Genomic DNA, 19,492 nt, shown 5'->3' on the forward strand with positions numbered 1-19,492 from the left:
AACCCAGTTATATTGTGCACAGCAGCTGCACACATCATGTTACTTGAGTTCAGCATCAATTAGTTACAAATGAAACTGGTCATATGTTCTCTTTCATAGCTGTTACTATTCAAATCAAACACCCCAAGTCAACAAAATGGTATGAATATTCACAACCATAAATCTTTTTATTACTCTTTAGTTTAGGCTTCAAAAAAGACCCCTCATTTTATTTATTTATTTAATTTATTTATTTGACAGAGAGAGACACAGCGAGAGAGGGAACCCAAGCAGGGGGAGTGGGAGAGAGAGAGGCAGGCTTCCCGCAGAGCAGGGAGCCCGATGTGGGGCTCGATCCCAGGACCCTGGGACCATGACCTGAACCGAAGGCAGACACTTAACAATCTGAGCCACCCAGGGGCCCCCCCAAAAAACCCTCATTTTAAATTCTTAGTTCTACTCTACTCAAATAGACTATAATAGCTAATAGCTAATATATATCCAGTTCTTACTATATTCCAGGTGCTGTTCTAGACATTAGTGTCACTCTAAAGAGAAATATAGAGTAGTTGCAGCTTTTAGATTATACAGCAACCTCAAGGAGAAGACAGTGAGGGCAGTACTGAAACAAATAATACATTATATGTTTAAAAAAAAAAAGAAGATAGCAGGAAGGGAAAAATGAAGAGGGGGAAATCGGAGGGGGAGACGAACCATGAGAGACTATGGACTCAGAAACAAACTGAGGGTTCTAGAGGGGAGGGGGTTGGGAGGATGGGTTAGCCTGGTGATGGGTATTAAAGAGGGCACGTTCTGCATGGAGCACTGGGTGTTATACGCAAACAATGAATCATGGAACACTACATCAAAAACTAATGATGTATGGTGATTAACATAACGTAATAAAATTTAAAAAAAGAATATGGAGTCTATAGACCACTGTTCTCTGTATAGCATTTTTATACTGACATCTAGTTTTATGAACTAAAAACCTTGTATAATTTTTTTATTACTATTCTAGAAAGGAGAATGGCGTTTTTCAAGGCCTATGTTCCACTTGGTCTGTGTCTGATGCCAATTAACCAATAAAACCGTCCTCATTCTGCTGCTGTGGGAAATAAGCAACAGCAGAAAAGTAATAATGACTTTAAAGCATAATTCAGTTGTAGTAAGCACAGCCAAGGAGACGGAAGAGAGACGAGTCCCTCAACACCTCTACTTCCCAGCGCTCTCCCCTGGGGGCGCTTGCCAGCTTCCCCTCCCCCACCCCCCCCTCCTCCCGCGGACCGGAGCACTAGCCGGGAGCAGAAGGGGCGAACCCTGTACCGGGCGAGGAGCTGGAGGCGGGGCCCCGGGGCTCGGGGCGGTGCTCCCGGGAGCCGCGGAGCCAACCTCTGGGCGCCGGGCGGGTGCTCGCGAACGCCGGAGCGTGCACGGAAGCGGTGGGCAGCTAGGAGGGAGCAGCCGAGCGGGCAGTCTAGCGGGGTGCTGGCAGGTCACCGGCTGTGGGCACGATGAGACCCGGAGAGGAGCGGCCCGTGGAGGGGGGCGCCTGTGCCGGCGTCTCCGAGCTGGAGCTGCGGAAGCTGCGCGCCGCGGAGCGCATTGACAAGGCGGCCGAGCGCCTGGGGGCCCTGAGCCGCGCGATCTGGAGCGAGCCCGAGCTGGCCTACGAGGAGCACCGGGCCCACGGCGTGCTGACACGCTTCTTCGAGTGCGAGCCTCCGGCCGCCTCGTGGTCGGTGCAGCCGCACTATCACCTGGACACGGCCTTTCGCGCCGAGTGGGGGCCGCCGGGGGTCGGCGCGGCGCCGCGCCCCCTGCAGCTGGGCTTCCTCTGCGAGTACGACGCGCTGCCGGGCATCGGGCACGCCTGCGGCCACAACCTGATCGCCGAGGTCGGGGCGGCGGCCGCGCTGGGCGTGAAGGGGGCCCTGGAGAGCCTCCCCGGGCCGCCTCCGCCGGTGAAGGTGAGGTGGGGCCCTGGCTCGGGACTTCCATCGCCTGCCCAGGCCGGGCCGCACCCGGGGATCGCAGGACCCGACGCTTCCCGTGCGCGTCCGCCCCCTCGGGGTCCCGGCCTCGCTTTTGCCAGAAGGCAGAACCCCTGGATAAAAGTCTGTAGTTCACGAGTTGCCGGCCCAGCGACATTTTTCAGATTTTTTGTTTTCTCTTACGTAGTTGTAAACGATTGAGTAGACTCTCCCTAAGCAAAGAACTTAGAACCGAGCCTGGTTTTCGCTGTGATTTATTTTTGGTAACAGAGGTAACCGCAATTTGCTGACAAGGTTGTGCAATCTCTGGAAGAAGTAGTTATTGTAGGGAAACCTATAGTCTTTCGTTACTAGGCTCCAAAACCTCTTTTGTTTGTGGCAGTCATAGGAGCTGTTGTGATTCGAATCATTGGTATTTGGATAGGAAATTTTCAGTCATTAGAACTACCAAACCTCCCCACAAAAAGTGGGGAAGTGAATGAACATTTACTGCATAGGTGAGTTCATCCTTAAATTTTAATATTTCATGATTTTAAGAAATTTCTCCTTCTTTAAGTGGGGGAAATGCCGTTTATGTTTGTTATAGGGCAAGTTAATCTCGTGTTGCTGTGTTTTTTCAGATGGTATATCCTTCGTTCTGTGAACTAAGATACATTCGTCTCCATTCGGCTTAAGGGCAAGACCGAGGTTTTCTTTTCATGTTCTGTAGCCCATTTTTTCCCAATGTCAGTAACTTTTCTTTTAACAGTTACATCTTTTGTGGCTTAGTCTCTTTTAGCTGCCTTCTCTTTTCTGCTCTGGGGGCTTGATTTTGCATCTGGGTAGGTTTTTGTTTTGTTGGGGGGTGGTGTCCTTTGCCATTGCACGAAACACTGGAGATATTTAACTTTAGCCAAGTTTATGAAAGATTCAGGGAAGTCAGCAAAATTTAACTTGAGAAGTCATCAGATTTAAGGAGGCAAGGGCTCCCAGTAAAAAGTAGGTTAATTTAAGAGTTTGAGTGGTTTCTAGACTTCCAAAGAAGGTTCCACTTCGGGAAATGTACACTTTTGAAGGGTACTGCATAGTTTTAGCAAGGTTATCTTTCCTCTCTGAAAATGGAATTTATGTTGATTCCCTTAACGAGCCAAGCCTTTTCCCAACCTGTTTCATTGTATTCCTATACATGATCTTGAAAGTGTATTGGTTGTTTATAGATCATTTTTCTTTGTTTTTAAAAATTGTTTGAAGAAGTTAAGCTTAAATATCAAAGTAAAATGTATATTCTGTAAAGTTCTCTCTTGTTTAATTAGGTGTTTGGTGACCAGTAAGTCTGCCTGGTTGAACTGATGGAATCGAATTAGTAAGTTTGTGTAATAGTTGGCTGTTTCTAACTGTGGCGTTAAGGTTTATTTAATGCTCTTCCTAAAAGTTTAATGAGTTAAGACCTTCTAATGAGGTATCTCAGTAAGGAACCAGAGTTCAGGCCTGAGGATCAGGACATTTGATCCTGCTCTGCCTAGAGACTTGCTCTGTGTCCTGTGACTTCACTCCTTGCCTCCAAACCACCATCCCTGAAATGATGACACACATGGCTCACCTACCTCACAGGGTTGTTGTGGGGATAACTAGTACGTAACTGGAAAGTTCTTGACCAGTAAAGTGCTTATGAGTAGTTATATACATTACTAAAAGCCTTAGTCAAGAAGAAGCTTTAAGAAACAAGTCCTAAGGAATTGGAGGAGCTCAGTAGATAGAATTTATCTTTTTTTCATCTCTGCCATTAATTATATAAAATTGAGTTACAAAATGAAGTTTCCTGTTGTAGCTTTAGTGCATATGTGTCACCGAATTGGTATAATAATGTAATTAAAATTTGTGGTTAATTTAGCACCATAGGTTTATGCCCCCTGCATTATTGAAGTGTCAGAGAACAAAACCTCTCTCCACATAGTTTAAGGACTTTAATGTAGATTGTGAATACATATGCAAGGGAACCTGTTTGATATTTTCCTCCGAGGATTTTTTGTTGTTGTTTTGCTCTGACACAGGTATCTCCTTCTAGGTAATTGTCCTGGGAACCCCTGCAGAAGAAGATGGTGGTGGCAAAATTGATTTAATTGAAGCAGGGGCTTTTAAAAATCTTGATGTTGTTTTTATGGCCCACCCATCCCAAGAGAATGCTGCTTATCTACCTGATGTGGCTGAACATGAGTGAGTAATCAAGTTGAAATAAGGCCCTTTGTGGAAAACAGACTATTAAAATACTTACATGTTCTAACTGGAGACTAAAACTCCATATTTATACATTTAAAAAATAAATTGAAAAATGATGATGTGATGCCTTACTTGATTTCCTTTGAATAACATTTGGTAAGCCTCTTCTAGTTGAGATTTAATATAGTCTTCATAATTAGACTATTAAAACAGTGCCTTTAGAATAGCAAACAGAAATGTTGACACATATTCTACTTTTTAAAAAAGATTATTTATTTATTTATTTATTTATTTATTTATTTATGAGAGAGAGAGAGAGAGCACAAGCAGAAAGGGGCAGAGGGAGAGGGAGAAAGAATCTGAAGCGGACTCCACACTGAGCAGAAAGCCTGCGGTGGGGCTCAGTCCTGCAACCGTGAGATCAGACTGGAGCCAAAACCAAGAGTCTGACACTTTTTTTTTTTTTTTAAAGATTTTATTTATTTATTTCAGAGACAGAATGAGAGATAGAAAGCATGAGAGGGAAGAGGGTCAGAGGGAGAAGCAGACTCCCTGCTGAGCAGGAAGCCCGATGTGGGACTCCATCCCGGGACTCCAGGATCATGATCTGAGCCGAAGGCAGTTGCTTAACCAACTGAGCCACCCAGGCGCCGCTAAGAGTCTGACACTTAACAGACCAAGCCACCCAGGTGTCCTAACACATATTCTACTTTTTTTTTTTTTTTAAGGATTTTATTTATTTATTTGAGAGAGAGAGAATGAGCGGTGGGGAGGGACAGAGGGAGAGAGAGAGAGAGAGAGAGAAGCAGACTCTCCACTGAGCAGGGAGCTGATGCGGGGCTCCATCCCAGGACCTGGAGATCGGAGATCATGACCTGAGCCAAAGGCAGATGCTTAACCATCTGAGCCACCCAGGCACCCCCACATACTCTACTCTAAATTGAGCAAGCTGTTTTCTGGAAAATATCTTTTTTTTTTTTAAAGATTTTATTTATTTGACAGAGACACAACGAGAGCAGGAACACAAGCAGGGGGAGTGGGAGAGGGAAAGCAGACTTCCCGCCGAGGAGGGAGCCCGATGTGGGGCTTGATCCCAGGACCCTGGGATCATGACCTGAGCCGAAGGCAGACGCTTAACGACTGAGCCACCCAGGCACCCTGGAAAATATCTATCCTTTAATATGGGGTTGTCCTTGCAACTGAATAGATTTGTAAGAGGCAGCTTTATTAGACTTGGGAAGAAAACACACTTCTCTACTTGATTGTAATTTGAGTTCTTTGCAAAGACGGTAAATTATATTTCTGAGAGAGGATACAGAAACTAACTAGCTGTGGATTTTAGTGGAATTTGTCAGTATATACTTCTCTGATTTGTTTTATGCTGACGTTTTACTTCTTTTTCTCTACATTGAAGAGCTCACTTCTTTGATACTTAGGAGCATGGATCATTGAAGTGGTTTGAATTTTGTACACCAGAACTTTCAGTCATAGTAGTTACTGGTCCAGTTCGTAGGCCTGGCTCAAGGAGCCACTGCTCAGCTGCTTCCGGAAAACCACATATTCTCCTCTGTGGAGCTAGGGATTAATAGCAGAACCATTCCAGTGGAGCTTCTAGATTGTACTCCATTATCTTACATCTCAGCATCCCATGAGGCCTTGTTTTCAGAGGATGACCATTTTAACTGTTCTGGTATCTTCTTTCTTATCCCCAGGAGTTAGTGCTGTGCAGTAGGAAGAATCTTCCCACTTTGGGTTTAGGGGTGTAGTGTATACTAGTACATGTCTGGAGAACCTTAGAGGTTAGAAATCTCTGCCAAAGCCTCTGGCTGGAAGGGGCCTGCAACTGCAGGTAGGCTTCCCAGCCCATTAGCCTTCTAGGACTTACGAGTTCGGCTTCTGGGTCCTGATCCTGATAGCAGTCCAGTTGGCCTCCGGCCTTTTCTTAGTGTCTGGCTTCTTGTTTTTCATTGGCCATCTTTTAAGACAGAAAAGAGAACAAGAACTAAAATTTTTAAAAAAGTTACTAATCTGTTCATCCTAAAAATCTCTAACAATAAGTAAGATAAAGCGCTATGTCCGTATTGACCACCTTTCCCACATCCTGTCCCTTCTCCAGAGGCAAATATCCTTCTAAGACTTTTTGAGTATATTTATAAACATAAATAGATACACATATAAATTTTATTTTTTTAAGATTTTATTTATTTGACAGAGACAGCAGAGAGGGAACACAAGCGGAGAGAGTGGGAGAGGGAGAAGCAGGCTTCCCGCTGAGCAAGGAGCCCGATGCGGGGCTCGATCCTAGGACCCTGGGATCCTGACCTGAGCCGAAGGCAGACGCTTAACGACTGAGCCACCCAGGCACCCCTTATTTTATTTTTTTAAAAAGATTTTGAGAGAGAGAGTGCCCACACCTGAGTGGGGGAGGGGCAGAAAGACAAGCAGACTCCCTGCTGAGCCTGACTCCACCCTGTGCCAGGATCTTGAGAGACCTGAGCCAAAGGATGCTTAACCCACTGAGCCGCTACCCAGGTGCCTCATAAATTGACTTTTAAAGGTTTCCCCCTTAAATATTCTGCTAAATATATTGTTGGTCTGGCTTTTGCTTTTGAAGATGAAAGAATATGTCTTAAAAATTACTCCATGTCAGTTTATTTAAAATATGTTTTGTTTTTGTTTTTTTAATTTTTATTTTTTATATTTTTATTTAAATTCAGTTAGCCAACATACAGTACATCATTAGTTTTTGATGTAGTGTTCAATGATTCATTAGTTGCATATAACACCCGGTGCTCATCGTAAAATATGTTTTTTAAAATACGTTTTAAAATATGCTAAAATACTAATGTTGGTATAAAATGACTATTAACATTTCTTTTCCTGTAGTTTATTTTGCTTTAATTATACATAGATTTGAGCCCTGGGAGAAATGGTGCTAGAGCCATTTTCATAAAGACTATTCTTTTCCATTTTATATTTATCACCAGTTTTGTTAAAATTCCAGTTTCAATATAACGGTGATAAGATATATATCAAGGAAATAACAAGTATCCAACAAAATCTTAAAAAAAATGTGTTTGGATGCTTTTACTTGTTTGTCTTTTGCTAACAGAGTGTTTTGAATTTGTCAAGAAATATGAGCATACCAAGGACTGTTGAATCTAGTCCATTAAAAAAAAATAAGTCTAGAGTAGCTTTTTAATAATTTAAATGTGGATACTATTAGTTAGGCTTAAAAAGTGTTGTCTAAGCAAGTCGTGTTTATAAATAAACTATTTCATATGCAATCCTTTCCTTAAACTTATTTTTTTATTGTATCTGAGTAGTTAGATTCATATGAGAACTGTTTGGATGTAGAACAACAATAATTGATAAAATTTTGAGATACTAGTGACACAGGTGTTTTGGGACACTAATAAAATATTAGGAACAACTGACAATGCTAGAGTATCTTATAAAATTGTGAGTATAACCTGCTATTCAGAGGTTGTTTTAACTCATTTCAAATTGTCACCTATTTTGGTTTTCCTTTACCTTCTCCCACCCTTAAGACAGAATCATCTGAGTTTTGCAGACCTTTGATACGAAGTTATCACAATGCAGAGTAGAAGGAGAGAGGAGCCAACTGTTCTGTAATTCCAGCACCTAACGCAGAACTGCATGTTTGTTTGACTTGAGTTGTATACAGATTTAATTCATACAGGAGGTCGATTGAGCAAAGTTGTCTTTTTCTCTCTCTTTTGGGGAATGCCTTCTTTGTGTCAGTCACTGTGTTACATAACAGTAAACTATAACTAAGGTACATAAATCGTTACGTTATTTCTACAAATGATTTGCGAATAAAAATTCCAGCAGTCTGAATTAATTCTGAATACTTGTTCGGTAATTCTAATTACAGTACCTGGATTTTCGTTAGTGATTTTGAAAAGAGTAATTCCAAATGATGTTTGATTTCCTAGCGTGACTGTGAAATACTACGGAAAAGCATCTCATGCTGCTGCATATCCCTGGGAAGGAGTAAATGCATTAGATGCTGCTGTCCTGGCTTACAACAATCTGTCCATGTTGAGACAGCAAATGAAACCAACCTGGAGAGTTCATGGTACGAATGTCAGATATTTTGTGTAATAGACGGTGCTTAATATATTTCAGTGCAAGATAGTGTTTGAGTTTTAAAAATTGGAAACATTTTATGTACTTCATGTGAATATTCCAAACTTTTTAAACATTTTCAGAAATTCATGTGACAGAATACTAGGATGTTTGTATATGTTGGGTAAGAAGACAGTTAAGAGAATTTATGCGTAAATGGAATGGTCATTTTGAGTATTAGAAATAATGGTTTTATGTAAGGACATACATGTTTCTGTGGGTATTTGAAAGTTGAATCTTCATTTTCCAGTTATCCTCACTGTCTTTTAATGGTAGCAAATCATTTCCTCAATTTAAAAACAGGGTTACTGGTTTTATTTTTTCAAGGGCTGTTAATCCCGAGTAACATCTTTTTAAGTTATGCATATCACCTTAATGTAATGACAGTATCACCTTAATGTAATGATAAATTATGTGTGTTACCTTAGTGTAACGACAGTATCTTAAAGGTACGAATTTATTTTTTAGTTTATTTTCCCATGATATGGCATATTGTTATACTTTAATATCTGTTCTTTACCTGATTTTGTTACAAGCTGAAATTAGTTTATAATGACACGTTTACCAATTTTCTTAGTTTTTTTTAAAGAGAAATATGTAGAAATAATATTTCTGAAAGCAAGTCATATAAATTTAGATTTTGTATATCTATTTTAGTTATTACTTTGAATGGCTAAATCTTCCTTCTCAGTGTAGTTCCAAATAAACACATTTGTTTTGACAGTTAATAGTGCTTAGTGATCTTTGACCTGCATTGGTTTCTTGCTGGTATAAAAATTATGTTCCCATAATTTAAATGCCATTTAAGATATTCATTGGATTCCAGAAGTATGAGGGTAATTACAGAACCTTACGCCATTTTTTCCCACTTAGGTCAAAAGTTTTTCAGAGTGTACAACTGTAGTGAAGCCTACTGAAATAAACGTCTCTTTCAGAAGGCTGGATAATTATAAAAGTTTTTAACAGTTTCTTTATAGTCATGCAACATAATTTCTGAACATTATATAAATTCCTTAGAATAAAGTACATATATAGACAATTTTTTTCCTGTTAGCTAGAAAGTATTACCCTATGTGTAGAAACTTTTGTACAACACATCAAAATCTTTGATTGGTATATCTGTGAAGCTAGTAAATTTAAATTGTTTTTCTTCGTGTATATACCGGCTGAAAACTTTATAGGTGTATTTTAACCTAAAGAAATGGTCTCCAAGCTCAATTTCAGTAATTTGGTTCTTTTTATAGGCATAATAAAAAGTGGTGGTGTAAAACCCAATATCATTCCCTCTTATTCTGAATTAATCTATTACTTCCGTGCACCCTCAATGAAAGAACTTCCAGTTTTGACCAAAAAGGCAGAAGATTGCTTCAGAGCTGCAGCTTTGGCTACTGGGTGTACAGTAAGAACTTTTAAGAGTTAATCTAAGTTATAATCAGAAGTATATATGTGGGCTCGGTTGTTTAGTTAGAATATTATCAAGTTAGATTAGAACCTGGGGCTCCTGGGTGGCTCAGTTGGTTAAGCGGCAGACTCTTGATTTCAGCTCAGTTCATAATCTCAGGGTCGTGAGTAAGGTTGAGCTCCATGGGGCTCTGCATTCAGCACAGCATCTGCTTGAGATTCTCTCTGCCCCTCTCCCACCCAGTAGGTGCACCCACACATGAGCTCTCTCTCTCTAAAATGAATAAATAAATCTTTTTTTTAAAGTTAGATTAGAACCTACCTTGCCCCTTTATCATTTGGCAGTGTTTTGAATATGTAAAATCAATCGACTGAATAGGTGATGCGAAGGTCTTTAATTCTTACTCAGTGCCCACATAGGAAGGACTACAGTCCTCTTACTACACTGTTCTTGGAATAACTCTTCATAGGACTGAACTAGAATCCCTGCTTTTTTGCAAGTTATGACCTTCCTTATTGGCAGTTATATTTTCAGAATTACTCAGTATAGTTCTGATAAAGGGAACTTTATGGCAAAATCAACAAAAGCTATTTTTGGTGAAGTTATAGGTACGTGCAGTAATGATATAAATACTTATGGCTTGCTGGAAAGTTTGTTCATTTGAACTATAAAATCAGTGACATCTATGTAGCAATCATATAGGGCATACAGTAGAATGAGAAGCTTCAGAATTACATATTCTTGCCCTGGGAGGAGCTCGTAGTCCAGTTGGAGAGTCAAGATCTGGATTAGTACTGATTTTGTAACTTTTGGAAACATTATTACTAAAAAACATTTACCTAAACTTAGATGTTTAGGCCTCCATTTTCTCTTGAAAAATGGAGATAATCTATCTTTGGGTTCTTGTGAGAATTAAATGAGGTATTTGTTAAGAGTTAGGGCCTTGCTCTCATCCTTACTCCCTTACTTGTTTCTGCTCCCATTAGACTGGAGATGTAGGACTTATGCAGAGAGTGAATGGTGTCTCACAGTAGCAGTGATTCTCAGGCAGTATAAATGTCCAGAGAGGAAAAAATTATTTTTAATTCTATGTAATAATATAAAACTTATATTTTAAATATTTAAATCAATGTATTATAAAATAATAAATTATATTTAATATATTATAATAAATTAATATTTAAATTATATTAAATATAATTATTTATATTTTATAATATTTTTTTATATATTGGCTGATTTGTAATATATGACCAGGTGGTCATTATTTCTAACTTAGCTGTTGCTAAGAATAGAAGAAATGTCCACGCTGCCATTTTCTAACTGGCTTTTACTAGTGTTATTGGCATTACCTTTAGTTTGAGGAACTGTTACCCATTTGGATTTAATCATAATGAAATCTGTAAATCCTCTTAACTGGCCACCTATAAACTGCTTGTAAGTCTTCATACACTGAAATACTGAAATTAATAAGTGAGGACCCAGGGGCGCCTGGCTGGCTCAGTCAGTAGAGCATGCAACTCTTGATCTCAGGGTTGTGAGTTTGAGCCCCACGTTGGATGTAGAGATTACTTTTAAAATATAAATAAATAAATAATAAGTGAGGACCGTAGTCAACCCTTCTTCATTGTGAACCTTCTATCTTTCTCTCAGGGTACCTTTAAACCTTTCCGACCAGGTGGTGGTGTCAGTGTTGGCTTATATTTTGGGTATGAGTAAAGCTTAATTTTTTCTTTTAGAGGCTACAGCCTAGGGCAGTGTTCCTCAGTGTCTGGTTTTTGGACCACCTGCGTCAGAATTACTTGGGGGTGCTGGTTTAAATGGAGATTCCTGGGCTCCCCCTGTACCCTATTGAAGTTACTAAAGTTGAGACTCACTGGCCAGTAGAGCAAGGTGACATTGTGTGGTTTGGTACATATATCACATTAGGAGATAGGATCCTAGGGAAGTTTCATTATAAAAAATACATATTTTTTAAAGGTAAAATATTTGAGAGAGTTTATATCTGGAAGGGAAAGTGTGCCCTTAAACCTCTTGCTGTTTTAAAAATTAGATAGTGAATGAGTTTTTTATTTCAAAATTTGTTTTATAATTTCTTATTAGGTAGAAATTAAAGGTGGAGCACATGATTATTACAATGTTCTTCCCAATAAGAGCCTCTGGAAAGCTTATATTGAAAATGGAAAAAAACTCGGAATAGAATTTATTTCAGAAGATGCAATGTTGAATGGCTCTTCAGGTAATTAGGTTCCTTCATATATACTATATTGTGCTGTTTGGGGAAGGAAAATATCATCTTTGGTTAAATGGTTTTGTTTAGCAGCTTTGGAGGTGGGGGTATTGCTCTTGTTTTTGATAATATTTTTCACAGACTTAATGGTTAGGGGAAAGAAACTAATGAACTCTTCAGTGAATGTAAACTGTTAAGTGAGCAGATTTGTTTTTAGAAATAGCCAGCATACTTTTTCCTTTGTATTCTAAATATTTCTAGTGTTTAAATTTGCTTAGTTCTAATTTTTAAGTAAGCTACTTAAAGGAGAACTAGAATTTTAATTCCTTCTCAGTCATCAGTAGACAGGCTAGCAAGTTATAAGGGGGCATTCCAGTTTTTGAGGTGTGACTATTATGGTTGTTTACTAGTAGTTGTTTAATAAGCAACTATTAGAATTTAAATAGTTATAAGTGTATTGAGGGTTATTTTAGAGTTTGTTCCTTTTAAAAGCATCATTACTAATATGTTTGCATGTTAGAGTGTTCTCCTAAAATATAATAATAGATGTTGACAAGGTGGACTCAAAAGGACTTGGCCATAGAAATGGGATGTTAATGTCATTTATTGAGATAAGGAGTTCAGGAGAAAGCAGGTTGGGGTATGGTATGTTGGTATATATTATTAGTATGTTAAGTTTAAGGTGCTTATAGGACTTTTAAGGGGAGCTATTCAGTAGCCTATTGAATCCAGAACCCCCCAAAGATGTCTAGGTTGGAGATATAGAAGATGTCAATATCTGAAAGGTGATTGAAAACACAGGAGTTTTTGAGGTCGCTCAAGTACACAGAGAAGAAGCCCAAAGATGACTCCCTAGGGATTACCAGCACTTAGGAGACGGGCAAAGGAAGCCATTTAGAGGAGACAGAAAGCCAGACAATCAGGAGTCAAGTCATGGAAGCCAAAGGAGTAGAGAATTTCTAGAAGGAAAGGAGTGGTAAATCATGTCAGGTGCTATAGAGATTGGATAAGTATGGTCTGGTGTTCATTGGACTAGCAATTAGAAATTCATGGATTGTTGTGCCTTTCCAAGGATCTACTGATTTTGGAAATGTTACTTTTGTGGTTCCTGGGATTCATCCATATTTTTACATTGGATCTGATGCCTTGAATCATACAGAACAATATACGGAAGCTGCAGGTAAGTGTTCTTAGAAGTGAACGTGTTGGCATATGCTCTCTTTTTGTGGTAATAGCTGCCCATGTAGTTTAGCCTATTGTTATTTCATTATCTAACATGACCTCAGAAAATACTGTATTGTGGTGGGCATTTGGAGAGGCAGGTTAGTATCGAGTGCTAACCTGAAAACAGTACAGTAATTTATAATAAATATGGAGGTTTCTTCATTTATTTTCTCCACCTTTTAGGATCACAGGAAGCTCAGTTCTACACTTTACGTACCGCCAAAGCTCTGGCAATGACTGCATTGGATGTTATTTTTAAACCAGAGTTGCTACAGAGAATCAGAGAGGACTTTAAATTGAAACTTCAAGAAGAAGAGTTTTTAAATACAGTAGAATAAAAGGAAGATCTAGGAGCCATTTATGGATCATTAAGAAGTAATGATTTTTTTCTTTAATCTTTTTTAATGATGGAGAAGGGCATCCTTAATTTTTAGTCTTAAGGGAGTCAAGTTCCTCTTAACTGAAAAGTGAGGACATGATGTGGCAAAAACACATGACCTCATATCTAAAATGAAAATTTTCAGGGGCATCTGGCTGGCTCATTCAGTAGAGCACATGACTCTTGATCTTGGGGTCATGAGTTTGAACCCCACGTTGGGTGTAGAGTTTACTTTAAAAAAATTAATAAACAAAATGAAAATTTTCACAAATTGATGTTTGATGCAGTTGTGATCTTTTAGGAGCTGATATGTGACGGCATTTCTTTCTTTTTTTTTTTAAGATTTTATTTTTAAGTTATCTCTACACTCAACATGGGGCTTGAACTCAACCCCGCAAGATCAAGAGTCGCGCACTCCACCGACTGAGCCAGCCAGGCGCCCCTGTGATGGCATTTCTTAAACAACCTGGATGATACATGGTTTATCAGTGATAATATTTTATAAATGTTAATTATTTTTAATTAATATTATTGGCTAATAATATTAATTAAATATTAATTTAATTGTTGTATAAGTGTATTTTAAAAGATTCAAGGGATTTCAAACTTTATATTGAGAATTGACCCATGAAAGATTTTTTTCTTTTTTGATATAGGGTGGTGAAATAGTTTAAAATTCAAGTGCTAAATTTAGGGAAGGTTCATTTTGAATATCTGACTATATCTGTTTTGGTTTAGAGCATCTTTTCATTGATAATAAAAGCAGGTTTTAATCGGAAATGCTGTGGGAAACAACTAGAAACTCCGGTACAAAGAATAAGAAAAAAAATTTTTTTTAATTAACTCTGAGAAGTGGCATTAAAGTGCTATTCCTAATTCCATATTTCTGTAAGAGGAAAAAATATAGATGGGTTAGACTCATTTCTGTGAATTGTTTGCTTGGTAGCCCAGTGTGTTCTAGAGGGACTTAATGAGAAAGGAGCAAAGTCTATTTGTTTTGAATATTAATGTCATATAACTGGTCACCTCTACCCAGCAGCCCTATTCAGGCTTCGCCTCACAAGCCATCCTGTCCAGTTTACTGAGTTTAGGGGACAGAATTTTAAGCCTCCTCAAACCCCATGCTATCTCAATACTAGTTTTAACAAGTATTGTAAGTTTTTCTTGGTTCTGAGTGTGAATTTCTTGAACATGATAAAAGAATGTGAAAAAAAGTATCTGGTAAAGCAAATACTTTAAGCTGTGAATATAGTAAAGCTCTAGTATACTTCATTTTAAAGGGAGTCCTCAGATTTGAGTGTATTCCGAAAATGGAAGGTAAAAGAGAGACAAGTGTTTGGTCTCTCTGCTACAAGCAGGTCACTCAGGGCCCCTGAGCCTTGAGCTCCCCATTTGGAAAGTTAGATCCCTCATCCTTACAGTCCTTTGAACCTCTAATTCCTATTCTATCTGAAATTATTTAAAGTTGAAAAAAAGAGGAGAGTTAGTAGTTGAGCATTGCTTTTCTTCTATATCAAGGGGGACTACAAGCTATGGCCTCATTCGGCAAGCACCCGATTTTACATGGCTAGCATGCGAAAAATAATCTTTACGTTTTTAAAGAGTCATAAAAAAAAAATCAGAAACCAAGATCAGGTCATGTGACTAGCAAAACTTAAAATATTTACAGTCCAGCCCTTTATTTAAAAAAAATTTGCCAGTCTCTGTTATATAACAGTAAAATAAAATTGGTTCCTCTTTGACTTACATCATATAATCATATAATCTTCTCCTAGGATAAACCTGCAAGCCAATTAAAAACTCAGAGAAAGGGGTTTAGCTGGCAGGGCCCTGGTGTTGACCGTTGTAGTGCATTGGCGGTTTGTCCTCGTCTGGCGTTCTGGTACCTTCAGCAGTTTGTTTCTATCAGCATTTAGTTCACTGTGAGCTACAGCTCTCCTGATGCCTTCAGTCTGTCCTCTATGCAAGCCAGTCTTCCAACTCTCCACATCAGCCGTGAGATCTGGCTCTTCGGTGACACACCTCGTCTGATTATTTGTAATCTCAAAGAGCCATGGTTGGTATATATTTTACAAACCGGGGAGGGATCAGCAGAGGCTTCTGGCGGAGAATTGGAGTATGTCCGAGATCGCCAGTTTCTATAAACGGAATTAGTTTCCTCATTATCAACTTAATAAATGTCTCAACTGCAGGTTTTAAATTCCTTATAGAAGTCCCACGCTCTAGGGAACACGGTTCTATTTTCTAAAACCTCAGTAACATTCTATAGAACAGTGATTGTTAACAGGTAACTGACACACAGTAATACTTTCCTGTTTTTTTGTGAAGTGTCACAAACTCATCGTTATTCATACAAAGCATGTGTGTTTTGTTTGCGATTGATTTACTTTTTAAAGACAAATTAGAGAAAATTTCAGGTTACCATTCCATTGTTACTGACTCACTTGGGCGCTGGTAAGTATTCTTGCGTGAGAGAATGAGGTGTGGAGCTGGAACTGGTGGGCAGGTGTCATCTGCACCAGCACCCTCCGCCATAACCCAGCATGCGGAACAATCCGAATCCGCCCCTAAGGTTTATGTCCCGTCTCGGTTTCTGTGATACTTTATTTCCCTTCCAGTTTTTGAAAGACTAGGTCAGACTACGGGTTTATTCATTGGAGTATGGCATGGATTTATCATGTTAGAAAAGAGGTTGAGAACTGATGCTCTAGAGTCTATGTAGAGGTACATTTTTTTTAGTACTAGAGCTTACCTTAACACTTCGCATTATTTTGCTTTAAATGTATTTAATACAATTCAGATTTTTCATCCCTTTTTATTTTTTATATACCGGTGAGTTAATTGAGCCACATTACACTATAAAGTATAAATAAACACATATATAAGTGCTGGAGTCAAAAATCTCATTTCAGAGGAACCAATGATCACTAATCCGCATGATGCCATGTGAACGTAAGAGACTGCTGCCTTTGTAATGATAGATTTTCCTTTTGGAACTAAGCTCTTTTCATACTCCCATACTTCAGCGGCATGTTTCCTCGGTAACAGTGCTGAATTTTCATAAACGTTTCTACTTGGCTTAAATTACCATTGTTGGTTGGTCCTCTCAGGATACGTTAAATCTCCAGAGATTCTGGAAGATAAAGGAAGCACTAGATTACAGGTGAACAGTGTGACTTTTAGACAAGGAAGGGTTATATTTAGCTCTTTATACTTAAAAGGTGACTGCTTATTTTTAGGAGGTTAACAAATAGGACCTTTCAGAATTTATAATTTTGTATCTTGTTTTTGAAGAAAATTGTATCCTCGTTTAAGGAAAGGGGCAACCAAGCTTTTCTCCTAGAAATAGTTTGAGTAATGACACTTAATTATCACTTAGCATCAGTGGCCGTTGTTACTCCTCTACTAGATTATATGTCAATATATTGATACCATATATCAATATGCCTGTATATTGTTGGAAGCCAGTATCTTTTCAATATAGTTAATTTCCTTCAGGTACACTAAAACCTGATTTCCTGGGGAGAAAAAAGGCCAAACTGACTTAGTGCAAAGTTTAAAATTATATGGTTTTTTTTTTAAGATTGACCTCGTTTCTCACCTAAACTAGAGGTATAAGTGGACCTGCTTGAGGTGTCTTTGTTTTTATGGAAAATGCTTTCGTTACACGCCTTTTTAATGATCTTTCATTGTTCATACCCTGCACCGAAAATCTTTTCCTCAAATATCAACTTTTGGCTATCTTTGTTAAATTAATAGACTTTAAAAGGTAGAAGTCCAGTTGATGATTTAAATATAACTACAAACTGAAAACGTTTTCTCCTTAGTGACTTAATTTTAAAAGCAGGCCTGACAACAGAACCTGAATAAAACAGTTATGTGGGACTATTAATTACTAAATTACTCTATGCCGTATAATAAGACAGTATAGCTAATGTTTAGCTTGCCTCTTTTCAGACTGCTTTTCATTTTTAAATATTATTCATATTTTATGGAACTACTCAGGAAGTTTATCCTTTTAATTACTTCTTTGTATAGCATTCAAAAGGGCTGAGGCATTTAGGATAAACTAGAACATTTTCATGTGTTTATGAATACTTGTATAAACTGACAGTGTTTTGATTTCCCACAGCCTTCCAAAGGCCTGTTGAGTTATTGATATGTTGATATTTTAGCTGTTACAATTTCAGTAGCTGAGTTCAGTGAACATTTGTGGAGGACTGCCTACTTCTAAACTCAAGGTGGTAAGAAGAGTAAACATATGTGTGAAAACGCTTGTGGTTGGTGGTGAGTTCTCATAAGATTTACTTCATCTGAGCAACCCAGGTATTGAGGGAACATCTGAAAGCTACTGTCTTGGAAATTTTTGAGGAAGTGTTTCTAAAATATTTAAAAATACCTGAGTCATGTCAGTTTGGTTGGGTAGAAGAAGTTGATATTAAAAGTCTTTTTTTTAAAGGATGATTGTCTAATACTCTTTTTTTAAAAAATCTTTCTGATAGTTGTGTTTTATACATTTCTTACTTTTTACCCAAAGCATCTCTTCAGTCTTTTGGAAAGTGCCCTACATAGCGTACTAGCCTTCCAAACTCTCAAAACACATTTTCATTGTAAAATAAATCCGTTATCTTTGTGCTGGCTAGCAACTCTTTATAAGGCTGTAAAGTATGAAAACTCCGTCTTTATCTCTTTAACATACTTCAGGCATTTTGCAGTTCATTTGAGGATGATGCGTTTTGATATGTATGAAGTTAATATTTTCAAGTAAGCAGTCTCTACCACCATCAGGTGATAGTAGTTCCTGTAATATTTTAATACGTACATATTAAAGTGTGTATGAAAACCTGAAATGGTAATAAGTATGTTTAATAGCAGTTGTCTTGTGGTTGTTTTCAACATACATGGAGATAAGAAAATATATGAAGCTAAAGTACAATTTCTCAAATACCTTGTGATATATTACTCTTATTAATTCATCAGTTTTACAGATGATGATTTGCTTTTAAACTGTAAATGTCCGGGCACCTGGTGGGCTCAGTCAGTAGAGCATGTGACTCTTAATCTTAGGGTTGTGAGTTCAAGCCCCACATGTGGTGTGGAGTTTACTTAAATAAAAAACTAAAGAAAAAAAATAAATGTCATATTACTCATATAATGGAGAATTTTTAAAATTGTGTTTCGGGGCACCTGGGTGGCTCAGTCGGGTAAGCGACTGCCTTCGGCTCAGATCATGATCCTGGAGTCCCGGGATCGAGTCCCACATCGGGCTCCCTGCTCAGCAGGAAGTCTACTTCTCCCTCTGACTCTCTTCCCTCTCCTCCTTTCTATCTCTCATTCTCTCTCTCTCTCTAATAAATAAATAAAATCTTTAAAAAAATAAATAAAATTGTGTTTAAAAAATGAATTTTTTACTAGTCTCAGAAGCTGAAAAATGCCAGTGTAAATTGTACATGGTAAGAGAATACATAATTATAGTATTGAATTTTCTCTAAAAAGAATTTTCAACCTTAATACAAAATAATTCCACATAATAACTAAAATGCAATAGACTAGGTCTTTAGATTCTTATCAATGGCTGAAGAATAAGTGCCTCATATGAAAAAAATTACAAGTGTCTTCATATGAGAAAAATTTAGACTGGCTTTCAAAATAGAGTCCAATCCTTCTTTCCAGGGATGGAAATGTAAGATTAGTTTTTGTTAGTTCAGTGGATCAAAGTATCCAATCACCTTAAAAAATAAACCTCAGAAATATAAAATAGAAATATAAGGTCAGGGTCTTAGATAAGAACCTTGTTTAGGTCAAAGACTAAGTCAGACCTTGCCCCACTGAGTGAACAATAAATTACATTAGAGTTTGAACTTCTATCAATTTGTTGTGTCACCATCTGATGCAGTCTTTTGTTTAGCTCAGGAGATTGGAAAGCAGTTCAGAAA

At 38.2% G+C, this 19,492-nt stretch overlaps 1 protein-coding gene across 2 annotated transcripts; it reads left to right on the plus strand.

The window, feature by feature from the left end:
• The first annotated feature begins 1,244 nt into the window (after nucleotides 1–1,244).
• Nucleotides 1,245–18,406, plus strand: PM20D2 (peptidase M20 domain containing 2). Of its 2 annotated transcripts, XM_025862477.2 has the most exons (8): nucleotides 1,248–1,949; nucleotides 4,018–4,166; nucleotides 8,129–8,271; nucleotides 9,566–9,720; nucleotides 11,827–11,962; nucleotides 13,026–13,133; nucleotides 13,361–13,552; nucleotides 13,899–18,406. In XM_025862477.2, exons 1-7 carry the CDS (start codon nucleotides 1,494–1,496, stop codon nucleotides 13,513–13,515), a joined length of 1,302 nt encoding a protein of 433 aa, XP_025718262.1. In that variant the 5' UTR covers nucleotides 1,248–1,493; the 3' UTR covers nucleotides 13,516–13,552; nucleotides 13,899–18,406. The 2 variants fall into 2 exon arrangements, with proteins under 2 accessions (XP_073749728.1, XP_025718262.1); XM_073893627.1 differs by lacking the exon at nucleotides 9,566–9,720 and having other exon boundaries at nucleotides 1,245–1,949; nucleotides 11,831–11,962.
• The last annotated feature ends 1,086 nt before the right edge of the window (nucleotides 18,407–19,492 follow it).

Source organism: Callorhinus ursinus, unplaced genomic scaffold (genome assembly GCF_003265705.2).
Source record: "Callorhinus ursinus isolate GAN/ISIS: 27379988/994484 unplaced genomic scaffold, GSC_fseal_2.0 scaffold6, whole genome shotgun sequence".
NCBI classification, from domain to species: Eukaryota; Metazoa; Chordata; class Mammalia; order Carnivora; family Otariidae; genus Callorhinus; species Callorhinus ursinus.

Coding starts and splice junctions, on each gene's coding strand:
- PM20D2 (XM_025862477.2), top strand. CDS start 1,494: ATGAGACCCGGAGAGGAGCGGCCCGTGGAGGGGGGCGCCTGTGCCGGC. Junction 1,950..4,017: donor GGCCGCCTCCGCCGGTGAAG/GTGAGGTGGGGC, acceptor ATCTCCTTCTAG/GTAATTGTCCTGGGAACCCC. Junction 4,167..8,128: donor CCTGATGTGGCTGAACATGA/GTGAGTAATCAA, acceptor TTGATTTCCTAG/CGTGACTGTGAAATACTACG.